General features: G+C 42.7%; 1 protein-coding gene across 1 annotated transcript in view; it reads left to right on the top strand.

Annotated features, from left to right (window-relative positions):
* Rab2a (RAB2A, member RAS oncogene family) overlaps window positions 1-17,027 on the top strand; it is a 66,258-nt gene that overhangs the window by 40,162 nt on the left and 9,069 nt on the right. The window contains exon 6 of the mRNA XM_051197391.1: window positions 4,321-4,432. Coding sequence (XP_051053348.1) covers window positions 4,321-4,432 — 112 coding nt within the window. The remainder of the gene's footprint in view (window positions 1-4,320; window positions 4,433-17,027) is intronic.

The following is a 17,027-nucleotide window of genomic DNA, read 5'->3' as shown; positions in this document are numbered from 1 at the left end:
TGACCTGTGGATTACCCCCCCCCTTTCCTATTATTTTCAGATTTTTTTCTTTTGTTTTTTGTTTGTTTGTTTGTTTGTTTTTTCTATAGTGTCCTAGATTTCCTGGATGTTTTGTGCCAGGAGTTTTTTAGATTTAACATTTTCTTAGACAGAGGTATCCATTTTGTCTATCATGTCTTCGGTGTCTGAGATTCTCTCTTCCGTCTCTTATATTCTGTTGGAGAGGCTTGCCTCTGAGGTTGCTGTTTGAGTTCTTACATTTTTCATTTCCAGATTTCCCTCAGTCTGGGCTTGCTTTATTGATTCTATGTTGACGTTCATGTCTTGAACAGTTTTATTTATTTCCTTCCACTATGTTTTCATAGATTTCTTTAAGAGATTTACTCATTTCCTCTTTAAGGACCTCTATCATATTCATACAAGTTTTTAAAATGTCTTTATGTGTGTGTTTCAGGTATGTTGGATTGTCCAGGGTCTGCTGTGGTAGGGTTGCTGGGCTCTAGTGGACACATAATGTCCAGGCTATTACTGATTGTGTTTTCATGCTGTCCTCTAGGCATCTAGGCTTGGGAAGATTGTAATTCCAGATGATGTCTGGTCTTGTCTTGTTGGGTGGGTGTTTGTTGCTTAGTTTCTGTTTCCTCTCTGGTTCTTAGGAGCGTGTAGTGGCTGTGTGTTGCCTGGTAGGAAATTCTTCTGGGACCCTGCAAGTGGTCACTGTAGGTTCTAGGTAAAATGTGTTTCTAGGTATTGGGACCTGACACTTAGGAATGGGGATGGGCTAGTGGAGGGCTGAGGGTGTCCACAGGAGGGAGGAAAGCAGGGTGTACCCCCAGGATCTGCTACTGACCTGGGGGTGGATTGAGGAATAAAGGGAGAGGTGAAGAGCTGACATTAGCCTACCCGCTTCCCTTGCCCGAGTGTCCTTTGGGGTCATAGGAATGCCTCCTGGAATTGGGAGCCAGGGTAAGGCAATGTGTGGAGGGAGGGGGGTTTGGTGGGGAGATGTGTGGGATCTGCTGGAGATGGGGATAGAGGGAGGGTGGCCTCGCAGGTGGTCTGCTGCAAGGCTAGGGATGAGACTGGAGGATTGGATTTGTGAGAGGAGGGAAGGTGAAAATGTGCAGTTAGCCGACCTGCTTTCCTAGCTGGAAAATGGTAGCATCTTTAAATGGTAGAAATAGAATTAATTTGTTCTTCAGGGTTATAAAATAATACTGTGATCAGATAGTATATTTTATTAATCAGTGAAGAAACCAGTTAAGTATGTCCAGTCCAAAAGAGAATACCACATATATTCAGATAAGGAATGCCACCATATGAAAATTTTTATTTAAATTAGAAACAGTCTTATTTTATATATCAATCCCAGTTCCCTCCCATTCTCCCATGCCCCCTCATCAACCCCCACCCCATCCCTCTTCTCCATAGAAAGGGTGAGGCCTTCTATGGGGGATCATCAAAGTCTGTCACATCATTTGGGGCAGGACCTAGCCACCCCCCCCCCCAGTGTCTAGGAGGCTGAGAGAGTATCCCTCTATGGGGAGTGGGCCCCCATGTCCATTCATTCACTAGGGATAAATACTGATCCACTACCAGAGGCCGCATACACTGCCTAGGCCTCCCAACTGACACCCATGTTCAGAGGGCCTGGTTCCGTCCTGTGCTGGTTTACCAGCTGTCAGTCTGGGGTCCATGAGCTCCCCCTTGTTCAGGTCAGCTGTTTCTGTGGGTTTCCCCAGCATGCCACCAGATGAATTTACAGAGAGATGAACACTGAAGAATATTCACGGGTTGATGACTATAGTTCACACCTCCTACATTGCTATTAGTAGCAACTATTGTGTTATTATCCATTTCCACAAATAAACCACTGTCTGTACAGTCTTTGAAAAATTGTGAGCTGTGGTAGCAATAGAGGGAGATTATAACCCTGAATGCATGTACTTGGTGGGGGGGGGCATTGTATCTTTTATCAGAGCGAGAGCGTGGGTGAGTGTGGCAGTATGTGCCTACAATCTCAGACACTGCACAAGGGTCACATCCATGTTATCACATCCATGCTACTCCAAGCTATGCAGCGAGACCCTGTTTTAAAAACAAATACTCGTGTTAGCAAAGAAAAGAGGAACACACTGCTATCAAAAGCTAGTGGTTTTGTTTGGGGAGATTGAGAACAAGACCTTTACTGGTGTAACTGGCAATCCTCCTGTCTCACCCTTCTTAGTGATAAGATTACAGGTGTGCGCCACCATGCCTAGCTACCATAGGTAAGGATATCGGAATCAGAAATTAAACTGTGACATTTGTACAGAGCGCCCTGGTACTAAAGAGAAGAGAATGTTGTGAACAGACGGAGAGAGTATGTGACATTCGGGGCCTTAAGACTGAGGCTCATGCATCTCAATGTCTTAGTTAGTGTTTCTATTGCTGTGACTAGACACCGGGACCACAGCAACTCTTATAAGAAAAACATTAAATCGGGGTGTCAGCTTACAGTGTCAGAGGTTCACTCCATCATCATCATGGAGGGGACGTGGTGGCAGGCAGTAGGACAGTGTGCAGGCAGACATGGTGCTGAGAAGTCTTACATCCTGACTTGCAGGCTGCAGGCAGTGGTGTGTCCCACTGGGCGGTATCTTGAGCCTTATATACGAGACTTTGAAGCTTGCTTTCACAGTGACACACTTCTCCAACAAGGCCACACCTGGTAACAATGTCACTCCCTTTGGGGGCCATTTTCTTTCGAAACACCAGCTGGCTTCAAACTCACTCTATAGTCAAGGATGACTCTTACCCCCTCCCTCCAACCCACAAATGTCGGGAATACAACCATGAGCCACCACATCTAACTCATGTAAGATAGTAGTTTTTCAAGATTTACCTTAAATTATTCTAATCCCTGCCAAAACTTTATGTATTTTTAAAGGGGTTTAGTCACAATCTGATTTTAGAGAGTGTGTGTGTGTGTGTATGAGAGAGAGAGAGAGAGAGAGAGAGAGAGAGAGAGAGAGAGAGAGAGAATATGAATGTAGTCTAAGCATAACAGCTTTGCCGTAGGGAAAAAAATTGGAAGATCTGGTCTTACTAATACAGATTTTAAGATTTTTGTTGTGTGTTGTTGAAAGCGGGGGCGGGGTTTGGGTTTTGTTTTATTTTTTCACAAAGTCTTTGTAGTTGGCCTAGAGCTTACTCTCTAGACAACATGCCATCCTTGAACTTCAGTGACCCTCTGCCAGTTTCCCCAGTCCTGGAACTTTAGGTATGTGCCACCATGCACAGCAAGGTTTATAATAAGGCTCCAATAACCACATTAGTACTTTAGTCAGATTTCTGTTATGAGAAACATGCCTGACCTGACTGGAGATCAAGTGAGAAAAACTTTCCTTACATAGCTCGGTGTTCTTGCTTTGGATCTATAACAATGCAGTACACTATGGCAGAAGCTCTTAGCAATCAATCAATCAATAAATAAAAATAAACAAACAAATACCTAGTCAGTGTGAGGTGGCCAGGAAGCAAAAATAGGAATGTAACTCATCAATAAGTAGGAATGAACTATTGATACATACTCAGAATAATTATGCTGAGTTGAAAGAGATGAAACAGACCAACTAGATAACCATGTGAATGCATTTACATAAACAGTATTAGTAAAGGTTTTGAACTTTTATAATGAAGCATGCTTAAAGAAACTCCTCCCTTCACTAATGCAGTTCTCTATGAAAAACTTAAAGGAGACACCCAGCCTTGTAGCTTAGGTTTCTGTCTGTCCCAACCCGTCTCCCAGTTGTTTGCTCTAAGAGGAAACTGAGAATTAAACTTAAGATAATAATCTAATCCATGTTTTGTTTTGCTTTTTAAACACTTTGGATTTTACAAGGTTTCCTTTAACTTGGGGGAATTGAATGGCAAATATTTTGATCGCATTCTTAGAAACTGAGGCACTGTAGCTAGTGGATGAGGCAGTCAGGCTAGCCCCCTCGTATAGACTGTTACTCTCAGCCTCTTTGATAGCCCACTGTGTTTGAAAATGGAGTGCTATTCTCTAGCTGCCTTCCTGCTACTGCTAGTAACATCTTAACATTTTGGAACTTGGACTTGGAATATTTTCCTGCTGGAATTCTAGTCCCTTGAAAGTAGGCAATGTATTTCAAGCATTTTGACCTTCATATCATCATGAATGATGGAGCTGATTCTGTGTGTCTGCAGCTGTTGAAATTATGGTCACTGCCATGTCCTGTGTGCATTTCACACTGACTGACTGCCTTATCTGTCCTATGGTAGTTACTAATATAGCTTCTTTTCCTCTGTGTTCAGTGACTTAGAATCTAGGAGAGAGGTGAAAAAGGAAGAAGGTGAAGCTTTTGCACGAGAGCATGGACTTATCTTCATGGAAACTTCTGCCAAGACTGCGTCCAATGTGGAGGAGGTAAGTGAGGAGCCGCATCTATTTCCTTGCAGGTCTTGCATTCCATAGTCCTTAACAGTATCAACTGGTCTTTATTATGTAAGTTTAAGTCTCTAGTCGTTGTCTAATATAATAAAGTAGGACAATTGCTTCTCTTCGGAATGCTTTAAAACACTATTTCCTGTCTGGCCCTTGCATCGTCTTCTGAAGCCCTGTAGCCTTGCACACATCTGAGTGCAGTATCACTGTGTGAGAATCCTACTGTCTTTAATGGGTGGAATTACAATATCTCAGATTCCTTCATTGACCTAGTAGCCTGAACTGTTAGTTTTCTGAACACATTTTTATGCTATATTATTTGGATATACTACACATAGATGATTAGAATTACTACATTCTGTGTTTTATCAAAAGGAAATGAAACTAAGTAGTTTTCTTGAAGAAGTGCTAAATTTCTGCCTCCTGTGTGAGAACAGCTTATAAAAATGAAAGCGACCAAGGAAAACAGTGGCTGGAAAAGCACATTGTCTTAAGTATAGCCAAGGAATGGGCTTTGTGCATCAGCTAGCATAGCACTTGAGACACAGTATCTCATCGGTAAATATGGAATTCATACACTCAGTGCTCTTCCAATCAACCCTTGAATTCAGAAACTAACTGTAGTAATTCTGTGACACTGGTTTATTCAATGAAGACGTCTTCTTTGGTAAGATACACTTATGTATACTTGATGAGATACGCTATGATACTACAATGCTTGCTAGGAGCAGTAATTACAGCTTGATAACATGCACTTTCCACCGCACAGAACACCACTGAGAAATCTCTTCCACCCTTTTGTTGGTCTTCAAGTAGGAATGCACACGTTTGTCTGAAGCCGTCTGTTTTAGGGAGCTTTCCGTCTCATGGTGCTGTATTTTGAAATCATAAAGGCCAATCTTTGGTAGGGGAAGGGTTTCAAGACATCTGAAGCCTATCTGCATTAATGAAGAATCACACTTTGAGATCAGAAAACAAGGCTTGATTCGTGCAAAAAGTTTAGACTTCTAATTCTGTTTCTAATGCCTTTGTGTGCTTTTTTTTTTTTTTTTTTTTCCCCTCAACAAACAGTGTTCATTTGTAGAAAGTTGTTGTCCTGCTGGTTGAGTATTCGAATGTATGTTCCTGGAGTAGTCTATATTTATGATTTATAGATTGACTAATTATTTAAATTTCGTCTGAGCAAGAATTTGCCTTCTCATAAGAAAGTAGCATTCTATTTAACAGTGAAAAGTAATTTACTTCAAAAGCTAAACATACTATGATGAAGTATCTAAGATGGACGACTCTGCTGTGACCTAAAAAGGGTGGAACCAGTGGGGCATAGAGAGGAAGCCCTGTAATCCCAGCACTCTGCAGGCTGGCTCAGAATGGCCACGAGTTTGAGACTAGCCTGGTAGCTAACTGGTGCTACTGAGAAGAGAGACTAGCTTAACCTTTCCTACTGCCAGCTACAACTAAAAAAGAAGCCAGAGTCCCAGGAAAGGGGCACCTTGATGTGACAGAGAGCTCTTAGGGGATCTGTGGGACACAGGGTGCTTGTTGTTGTAGGCTAGGGCCAGCAAGGTCATGAGATGTGTGTCTTCGTAAAGCCCACGGGGTACTAAAGCTCTGCACTCCAAAGGGCGTCAGTCGCAAGCGCAGTTAGCATGCCTGCATCAACCACCCACAGCTCAGAAGCATGCATTGCCAACATTCACAGCTCCCAACTCCACTCCGGCTCCCTCATAGGCTAAGGCATTCGAAACTCTGTAAGTGGATAGAGGACTGACATGACCCTGGAACTGTTAGCTGTGTGAGGCCAGGGTACTCCTGTGCTGCTCACATAAGTAAACCTGAGGTATGACTACCAAAACTTTAAAAAGGAGTTTTAGCACTTGAAAGTATAATTGAAAGGAGTCTGATAGGCATGTGACCGAGAAAAGAGCTAGCAAATGACATGATTAAACAACAGGCGCTGGTGCTGGGAGGTGGCTCAGGAGTGCAAGCACTGGCTGCTCTTCTAGAAAACCTGTATTCCCAGCACCCACATAGCAGCTAACAACCTCTCTTAACTCCAGTTCCAGTGCTTCTCTTCTGGCCTTTGTATATACTGCATGCATGTTGTACACAGGCATAAAAGTAGGTAAAGCACCTCTACATAACATAAAGACAAATCTTTTTTTTTTAAATATGTATCATTTTAACTGCAGAGATAGACTAGAATGTAGTTTAATGATATAGCGTTTGACTTGTGTACATTTGATCCCTGGAATCCCAAAGCATAAATTTTGAAGAGGCTTGTTTAAAACTATAGGGAAAAAAAAATAGTCTGGGGAGAAAATGAATAGTACCAAATAGACTTATGGGATTATAACAAAAGTAGTTATGTATTATTAGTCCTGAAAGAAAAAGAATGCGTATCTGAAAAGATACTTAAAAGAAAAAAAAAAAAAAAGACTTAAAAACTTTACAGATTATGAGGGTCGGGGGAAGGTACCTACAGATTCAAGCTAAGCCAACCCAAAGTGAATAACACCAAATAAATCCATAGCAAAGAAAGCTCTGTGGTTAAATATCGGAAAGGGAAAGAAAAAGAAAGCTTTAAAGCAATGAGCAACAATACCCCAGGGTGCTTGGTGTGTGTGTGTGACACAGCAGTTCAAGACACAGATTTCTCATCAGAAACCATAAACCAGGCTGGGGAGGTGGCTCTAGCGGGGGACTGGAGTTCAGTTCCCATCATTTATGTGGCGGCTCACAACCATCTCTAACTCCAGTTCCACAGGGTTCCCACTCCCTTATCTGACCTCTATGAGGAATTCCACATATAACATACAGACAAAGCACTCATGTACATAAGATGTTTTCAAAAGAGCCATGGGAACCAGAAGAAAGTAGTGCATTTTTAAAGAACTGAATGAAAGAATTGTTTTAACCTAGAATCTTTTACCTACCACAAATATCTTTCAGGAATGAAAGACAAATCAAGGCATTGTCAGATAAATAAGCTTGTCAACTGCAGATCTACCATGGAAGAATGTCTGTACGAAGTGAAAGATAAAAGAAAGATCTCACATTCTAATAAAAGAAAATGTACTAAAAATAAAGCTGAATGTGACACACTGTTGAGTGTTATAAAGTATGTCTGATGGTTGAAGCAGCCCTGCTCAATGTAAGCAAGGGGAAATATTTTAAACCACAGATAATGAAGGCACATCACAGAAAGTAAGGCCTCTAAACTTTACTAGGTTTGATTAAACAAAAGCACTAGTAGGCAGTGGTTAGTTATATATGTATGGTATAATCCCTTGCACTGTACTTGAAAGATTATAAAGAGACACCAGAAACAATATATAAATTAAAATTAAGTCTAATGTTTAAAGCAAAAGAAAGCAGGAAAGCTGGGCATGGTAATGCATTCCGATAATCCCAGCTTCTTGGGAGGCTGACACAGGAGGGTCACAATCAGTTTGGATAATTTAGGGGAGGCACTGTTTCAAAATAAAGGCTTTTAAAGGGGCTGGCATAATGATAGAATTTTCTGAGTAGTAGAAGTTAGCCCTGGTAAAACAAACATGCACAGAAAAGAAGGAAGGAGGCAGTGTGATAGACTTGGGCTTTATATGACAATACTACTACTACTACTACTACTACTATTACTACTACTAATAATAATAATAGTAATAATAATAAATATGATGTAATGGAAAACTCAACCAAAAGATAGAGATAAGCAGAGAGGATTGAATAATATAGTTCAGCTACGAGGAGTCTACAAGAAGTTTGAAATACAACAATATAGGGAGATTGAAAGTGAGGTAATTGAAACAATTATATTTTAAACATAATTTAACAGAAAGAGGAAGCTGGGCAGTGGTGGGTGGCACGTGCCTTTAATCCCAGTGCCTGGGCAGACAGATCTCTGTGAGTTTGAGGCCAGCCTAGTCTACAAAGCAGATTCCAGGACAGCCAAGGCTACACAGAGAAACCCTGTCTTGTAGGGGGGGGGGGAATGGAAAAAAAGTAGAGGTCTCAAAAATACAAAAATATACTGAACTGAGTGTGAAACAACTGTAGTAATTTGGGGCAAACCGTTGAGACTGCCCAGTAGTAAGATTTACACACAATGAGCAAAGGCCTCCAATCTTTATCCTTAAGAACTCAATGCAAGATAAAAGAGGAAGAAAATAAAGATTAAAAAATAGACACAGTAGTGCATACTTGTAATGCCTCCCAGGCCGAGGCAAGAGGGTCATCAGTTCAAGGCCAGTCTGGACTGTGTAGATAACCTTGTATGAAAGGGAGGGAGGGGGAAACCCAGAAAGAAGGAGCCACTGAGCCAATTCAGACTTCTGACTTCCTCCTGGGATATACAGTAGCAGTGAAGTGAATGTTGGCAAGAATGCTAAACTGTGGGCATTCTTTGCCAGAGCTAGGTTTCTTGACTGCATATTTTTCACTGTGTTTAACCTAACAAGACAAAACATGGAGTTACTTGTCAGGGAAAGAGTTGGAGAGGTGTTTAGCTCAGAGTCTAGAAGAAAGGTGGGCATGTCACCACACTCTAGGAACTTCATGTGTGAAGCCCCTGAAATAATTAATTTGCATAGTCCTTTAAGCTGTTAAGGAAGTTGAATTTATAATTTAAAAGCTTTCTCTGAGCCAGGCGTGCTGGCCCACACCTTTAATCCAAGCACTTGGGAGGCAGGCAGATGGATCTCTGTGAGTCTGAAGTCCCTGTCTACATAGTGAGTTCTAGGACAGCCAGGACTATGTAGAGAGACCCTGTCTCAAAACATGCACATGCGCGCACACGCACGAAAATGGCTTCCTCAGAACAAATCTGTAGGTTCAGGTTGTTTTTTGTTGTTTTGTTTTTTGAGAATTCTAAATGTTTAAGAAAAAAATGAATATCAGTTCTAGACTATCTTTTCCAGAAAGCAAAAAGTAAAACTTTGCCTCTTATTTCACGAAAATAATATTGCTCTGACACCAAACCAAAGACAGTACAAATAAAGGAGAAGTACAGACGGGTAGACTTGAGAGACATACGAAAGTCCCCAACACACACACACGTGTGTGTGTGTGTGTGTGTGTGTGTGTGTGTGTGTGTGTGTAAAAGACACATATATCACGGCCAAATGAATTTCTCTAAAATAATCAGTGCTTGCTTGGTATCCAAAATTGAATCATGTAACCTGATCATAGCAATTGACACAAAGAAAGCATTTGATAAAATTCATTATTCATCCATGCCCTCCCTCCCTCCCTCCCTCCCTCCCTCCCTCCTTCTTTCCTTCCTTCCTTCCTTCCTTTCTTTGAGGGTGGTGTCTCAGAAAGTAAAATTGAAGAGAATTCCCTCAAATCATTAAAGAGTATGCAGGGACACATACAACTAAAGCTAATGCTGTCTTTCATTACAGAAAGCCTAATGTCTTGCCCCTTAGTTCAGGAAGAAGAAAAAATGCCTGTCTCTGCTCTAGTGAGCATGTTGATGTCTATCTAGCCTGCACACTATTATTAGAAAATATGAAGATGTACAGCTCAGGATGCGGGGGGGGGGGGGGTGTGAGGGGAAGACATCTGAATGTCTTAACTACATCAGTGGGAAAAATTCCAGGAATTTACAAGATAAAAGTCTAGAATTAAGGTAGTTCAGCACGGTTGGGGGATACAAAAATCAATTCTCAATTATATTTCTCTTAAATACTAACAATGGAAACCTGAACTTCCAATTTCAGTACTCCTATAATCACATAAAAATTAAATGCTTAGGTGAAAATCTTTATAGCATGGGTAAAGTGCTTGACTTGGCAGACAGAAGGCCTGAGTTTGAATTATTAGTCCTGCAGAAGAGTCAGACGCTATCACACATGCCTGAACCCCAGTGTGGGAGGGATCCATACCTACTCCCAGCCCTTGAGAGGCAGAGGCAGGAGGATCACTAAGTTTATGGCCAGTCTGGTTTAGGTAACAAACACAGCCAGGGGGGTACATAAAGGGACCCATCTAAAAAACTTTTAAAAGTAAGGTGAATGACACCTGCTGCATTCACATGGCCCATATGAGCATATTACCAAACACACTAAGTTATGTGTGTATGTGACTGTTTGTATGGGGCACATATAAAACATACAATAAGAACCACAAAAACTAATAAAGTAAAAGATCTAAGTAAATGGAGAAACATAGCGTGTTCCTTGTTTGGAATATTTAGCTTCTCAGTCATGACTGCTTGAGTGAAAACGGTATAGTATCATATCAGGGTGGCACTATTTGAAAGGGTTAGGACATATGGCCTGGGCTTGTTGGAGGAAGTGTGTCACTGGGGGTGGGCTTTGAAGTTTGAGAAGCTCACACCAGGCCCAGTGTCTCTCTCTTCCTGCTGCCTGCTGATCCAGATGTAGAACTCCTAGCTACCGTCCAGTACCATGGCTGCCAGTGTGCCTTCATGCTCCCCACCATGATGACAGTGGAGCAGATCCTAAGTAAACGCTACCCTGTGTACGAGTTGCCATGGTCAGAGTGTCTCTTCACAGCAATAGAACACTAAGACAATGACACTTTACAGACAATAGGGGTTTAACAGCATTTCTGTTTAGTACATGTAGGGAATAATAGTGTAAAATCCCTACAGAGAGGCAGAAGGAATACAGGAGCAAAGAGAAGGAAAAAGCAGGATGAGTCTCACTTCTTGGTTTCAGGGTCTTCGTAGCTGTGACCACTAAGACTGATGCTAATGAAGGGTAGCGGTGCATAGCTACGGAGCAGAGTATGCAGCTTAGAATCTTTTCACAGATACAGCTGACTTAACAAGGACATATCAGTGAAGAGACCACCTGGTAACAAAGGGCACTGCTGTGGTTGAAGGCAAGCCCCAGGAGTTTCACATGCTGTACAAGAAAATAAACTCAGAGTGGATGATAAGATAAAGTATAAAATGTTCAACTGTCTATCTTTTAGCAGAGAAAACAGCTGGACACTTAGGACGTAGGCATATTTGCCTCCAAAGGAATATTATTCTCTCTCTCCCCTCTCCCCCCTCATATGAGAATAATTCTTAAAAAGAAAGATTCATAAATGACCTTCCAGAACTCATGCTCTATGAAAGATTCTAATGGAGATAGACAGACAGCTCTGCACACCAAGAGAAAGCACTCTTTAAACCCAGATCCGATAAAAGACCAAAATCTATACTATAAAAACAAAAGTATCAGCTGGGTAGTGGTGGGGCACAGCGCACATCTTTAGTCCCAGCACTCGGGAAACAGAGGCAGGGACAGGGGCAGGTGGATCTCTGAGTTGAGGCCAGCCTGGGCTACACAATGAGTTCCTGGCCTGCAAATGCTCCATAATGAGACATTTTCTCAAACAGTAGTCAGTCCTCAAGGAGATAGCACCAGGCCTACCACAGTAGTCCACATGAGGGGCAGGGGCAGGTGGGGAATGGAGACTATAGATATTCACACTTGGCTGGTAGGGCTGAGTGACACAGCCACCCTGCAACACATTTTCGCAGTCTACACTAAAATGGAGCTACCACAACTTAGCAGTTACACTCCTGGGCACTTACTCAAGAGAAATGAGTATCTACACAGAAAACTATTGACTGATACTCATAACAGCTTTATTTATAATAGTCCCAGCTAGAAATAACCTAGAGCCTTTGGATCTAAGGACACTTTTTACTAAAAAAAAAAAAAAATGGAAAAAAACTGTCGATAAATGAAATACTGGATGAACCTCCAGGCAAATGAGCTCACTGAGGGCAAACACCAGGCCTAGTACACTGTGTGACTCCTTCTGCCCCCTTCCTTGAGGTGATGAAATTGGAGTCCGCAGAACACATGAGTCATTGCCAGGGCCCAGGAGGGTGTTGCATGGGAGGAAGTGCACGAGGCTATAAAAAGACGAAAGTTAAGAGTACTTTAGTCACTGCTCTATTGCTGTACAGAGACACCATGACCAAGGCAACTCGTTCAAAGGGAAGCATTTAATCGAGGGCTGGCTTGCAGTTTCAGAGGCTTAGTCCATTGTCATCATGGTGGGGAACATTACAGGCAGACATGGTGCTAGAGAAGTAGCCGAGACTTCTACTTCCTTATCTGCAGGCTGCAGGAAAGAAGAGAAAGAGATTGGGCCTGATACGGACTTTTGAAACCTTAAAACCCACCCCCAAAAACACATTTCCTCCAACAAGCTCGTATCTTACTTAATCTCTCTAATTCTACCAAAGAGTTCTACTTCCTGGTGACTAAGTATTCAAATAGATCAGACTATGGGGCCATTCTTATTCAACTACCACACACTCTTAAAATAATTATCTTTTTATTTGTTTGGTTGGTTGGTTGTCTTTTGGTATTTTGGTTGTAACGGTGTACTATGGTTTTCTAGGAAAACACCAGTAGGAAAACTTGAGAAGCCATACTAGGTGACTATATTACTTCATACACTTGCATAACAGTTGACAATTATGTCAAAATAAAAAAATTGATCAAAAAATAACAACTAACTTGGTGGGTTAAGAGGTCACTAAGTGGTGAAGGGCACTGGCTGCTATTCCAAAGGACTTGGATTCAGTTCCCAGCACCCACAAGGGAGTTCACAACAATCTGAAAATCCGGTTATAGGAGAACTGATGCCATCTTCTAGCCTCTGTGGGCACCTACATACATGCAGTGCACATAGACACATACAGACACTACACTTAAGCACACAAACTATAAATGAATCTTTAAATGCTAATAACCAACTTTAATTAAATGTAGTCCTCTATAAAGTATTTTAGTAGACTATAAATATTAAAATATACTTTATGAATCCTTGAATGCTGAATTTACTTTTCTCATTATTAAGTTAGTAAAATTGTGTTAAGTATGACACAAGTCCTTATGTGACCTTTCTGTAAAAAGATAGTAGGACTTCAATATTTAAAATGCTTTATTTCACTGATGGCCTAAAAGAAGGAGCAAAGGCAGCATCTACTCTGTTCAGTGGACTGCTTCTGACACGGATGCTGCAGTGAGTGACTCGGTATTATAACATGTCCTGTGTGTGTATTTGGGGGAAATTGTGAATCTGTTAACACAGCCCAGTGTGTCGTGTTTTTCCCCTCTGACTTGATGGTACCACGTACATGCGGCAGGCAGCACACAAACTACTGTCTTGTAATTCTTTTGTAAAGATGGGTTGTCTTAGGTGAGTGGTCTCCCGGGACACTATGTGTGTAGATTGCCCAAGACTCCTGCTGCAATGCTGCCTCCAATTCACTTACCACACAGGAAAGGCCAGCAGTGCACTTCCTGCCCTTCCCCTCGGGCATCATGTTTCAAACCCTCTTCTTGTGACTCCACCCCTTCCTCTTCTAGCCACTCCTCCCAGCAGCGTGAAAGGGCAAAGTCAAGTCTCCACTGTCTTATAAGCCTGCCTCTCTGGTTCTGGGTGTGTTCTCTTCCAGTCTCCATTGGGAGTTTCCTTGATCTAACGTAATAGGTCTTAGTAATTAAAATTCAGAGTCAGAGAAGCAGAGCAGCCAGCCACTGCAGTTCCTACGTCTACCAAAGGAGCGGGCCTGCCTGACGCCATCCTCAGACTGACTGCCCCAGGCTGCACTGAGCTCCTGTCTGCTCTTGCGTTCTGGTCCCCTCTCTCTCTGCCCCCTCTCTCTCTGCCCTCTCTCTCTGCCCACGTTTATCACTCCTGTCTCCACCTCCCTAGTGCTGAGATTAAAGGCGTGTGATCCCAAGTGCTAGGATCACCTTTGCGTGAGCTCTGCTTCTCTTTTAGACTGGATCAGTTTCATGGAGCCCAAGGCGTCCTGAACTAACAGAGATCAGTCTGTCTCTGTCTCCCAACAGCTGGAATTAAAGGCGTGTACCACCACTGCTTGTCCCCTATGGCTGACTAGTGTGGCTAGCCCTGCACGCTACTCTTCAGGCAAGCTTTATTTGTTATAGCCTAAACAAGGTATCACCACACTTTTTACTTAGTGTTTCTCCATGGGTGAACTCATCTACTTTTATGATTGCCATAGCTAACACATAATTTCCATTCCTACTGTAAACAGTCTCTTGGGACCTTTGGCTACTCTTAGAAACAGCTTCTTTAGCTTAGTGATACAATCTCTTTCTGCCTCTCCAAACTTCTCAAGGTTGAGTGGAGAGTTCCCTTAAATTCAAGTTTAGATATCGTCTTGTTAAAGTGCAGCTCCCCTAGAGTGCTTGTGAGGGTTCTTGAGACCTGTGGGCATAGGCTGGCCACACTGACATAGAGTCCTGACTCTTCACATCCAGCTTCCAGTATGTCTCCTTCATGTTTCCTCTCATCCTTCAGCCACTCACTCCATTCATCTCTGCCACTTTTCCCCTGTTGCTTCATTGGTATGAGACTGCCTGTCTTCGTTTCTCAGTCTTGTACACTGTTGTCTGAGATCTTCCAGCCTTTAAAGCCTGTTACGCTACAGCCTTTAAAACCTCTGTGACAGCCCGTGCACACCACGTTTGGGTTTAGGCGTTAGGTTCCCCGTTCTGCTTTTGTGTCACATGTGTTCTATTAACCTCATTCCCCTTGCTCAAGACCACTCTTCTACTCTCTGTCTTCTCTCTGGTCCCATGGCCTATGCCCATGTATGCACACAAACACAGACGCAAATACATAAAAACCTTTACATATGGCAGGAAACATGAAAGTTGACTTTCTGAATCCAGCTATTTTATATAACTAACATTTGTATCCTACAGATGTCATGCTTTTATTTTTCTTTATTTGTGTATGTATCCCATTTTGTTTATCCTTCTGTTGATGGACATCTAGGCTGGTCCATTACCTGGCTGAGAGCAATAATGGTGCGCAAGTGTCTCTGATAGAACATGAACATTCTTTGGAAGCCAGGGAGATGGCTCAGGGATTAAGAGCACTTATTGCTCTTGCAGAGGTCTTGGGTTCTAGTTCCAGCACCTACACGGTGGCCTAAGAGACGTGTAGCTGTAGGCAATGTGATGCCCTTTTCTAACCACCCTGGGCACCAGGCATGCATGTGGTGTACATACGTACATGCAGGCAGAATATTTATACATGTAAGTAAACACATCTGACTTTGCAATATGCCCAGGAATCCTTTGGCGGGTCACATGGTAGTTTGTTTTTCGCTTGTGCGAACCCTCCAGTAATAGTTTGTTTCCACCGTTGCTGCCCCAGCTCCCCGTTCCCAGGAGCAGTGTATAAGGGCTTTTCCCCACACCCTCACCCGTATTTGTTGTCACTGGGTTTCTTGATGGTAGGCATTTCAACTTGGTTGGGTTAGGAAACTCTTAGTAGTTTTCATTTTTCTTCTCCTTTTTTGAGACAGCGTTTCCTTGTGTAGCCCTGACTGTCCTGGAACTCACTGTATAGATAAGGCTGGCCTCAAACTTAGAAATTCCCCTGCCTCTGCCTCTGCCTCCCGAGTGCTACCGCTGCCCGGCTTTCTTCCTAGTCTTTTATCCACTTGACAGTTCTTTTCTCCCCTGCATCCATTTTACCTAGGTTAGAAGTGTGTATGGAACCAGAAAGGTACACAAAGGCTTAGAGTTCTGGGAGGAATGCTTTCTCTAGCTACCGAGCTCTCTTGACCTTCACGACGCAGCAAATGCTAGTATGTGAAGAAAAGGCCTTCCTTGCCCACTGCTGGTTGGGCACTGCAGCCATTGTGGAAAGACGGGGAGTGAACGCAGCTGCGGCAGACTGGCTTCAGTTAGCCTCCAGGGGGGTTAAAAGTCGCTGTTCTGTGACCTCTTGCACTAAAATAAATTACGCAGGCTGCAAATAAAGTTATAGAAGTCAGAGGAGGTCTGTATTTAAACTCTGTGATAGTGAAATTTGCCCAGTGTTTTCATAGGACGACCCCATCGCTGTTTGTCCTGGCTTGGTGTGTCTTTAGGCATGACTCCCTCTAGGCATGACTTGCAGCTAATTCACTTTTCAGTGTTTTCTTTTAGTTAACCAAGAGTTGACCAAAGAGCATTGACCACCATGCATGCACTCTGCAGTATTTACAGGGCTTTCTGACGGAAGCGCCAGCACCCTTTCTCCTATGGAGCAGTGCGTCTCAAGCTACACATGAGGGAGGGAGGGAGGGAGGGAGGGAGGGAGGAAGGGAGGGAGGGAGGGAGGGAGGGAGGGAGGGAGAGAGGTGTGAACAGAAGAGCCTGGTTCCGCCCTCAGTGCTGTACTAGTTAGAGACAAAACTGCATCCCTGTAAACTTAACCTTTGATTTTCCTAGACATAACTTGAATTTCTTTTAGGGAAAAATATAAAGCTTAGTTAGTGATTTCCCATAATAAGTACTTCATAATTATTGGTTATTATTTTAGCACAGGCAAATTGATACATGCTTTTGGCATTTGAGGAGAAAATTAGACAACGGTTCTGGTTTCATCGTGTTTCCCAGCTTAGAGAGAGTCCTGCAGGTCACTTGTCTTGTTCTCTAGCATCTAACCAGGGTACTAGGAGAGGTTTTCTCAAGTCAGACTTCACAGACGTTGTCATTTCTGTCCTGCCACCAGATGGCAGTATGGTACACAGGAATTAAATGTTTAGCTTAAAAGCTGTAAAGCC

This window comes from Phodopus roborovskii, unplaced genomic scaffold (assembly GCF_943737965.1).
Source record: "Phodopus roborovskii unplaced genomic scaffold, PHOROB, whole genome shotgun sequence".
In the NCBI taxonomy this organism is placed as follows: domain Eukaryota; kingdom Metazoa; phylum Chordata; class Mammalia; order Rodentia; family Cricetidae; genus Phodopus; species Phodopus roborovskii.
This window is presented reverse-complemented; position numbering and strand designations above follow the sequence as displayed.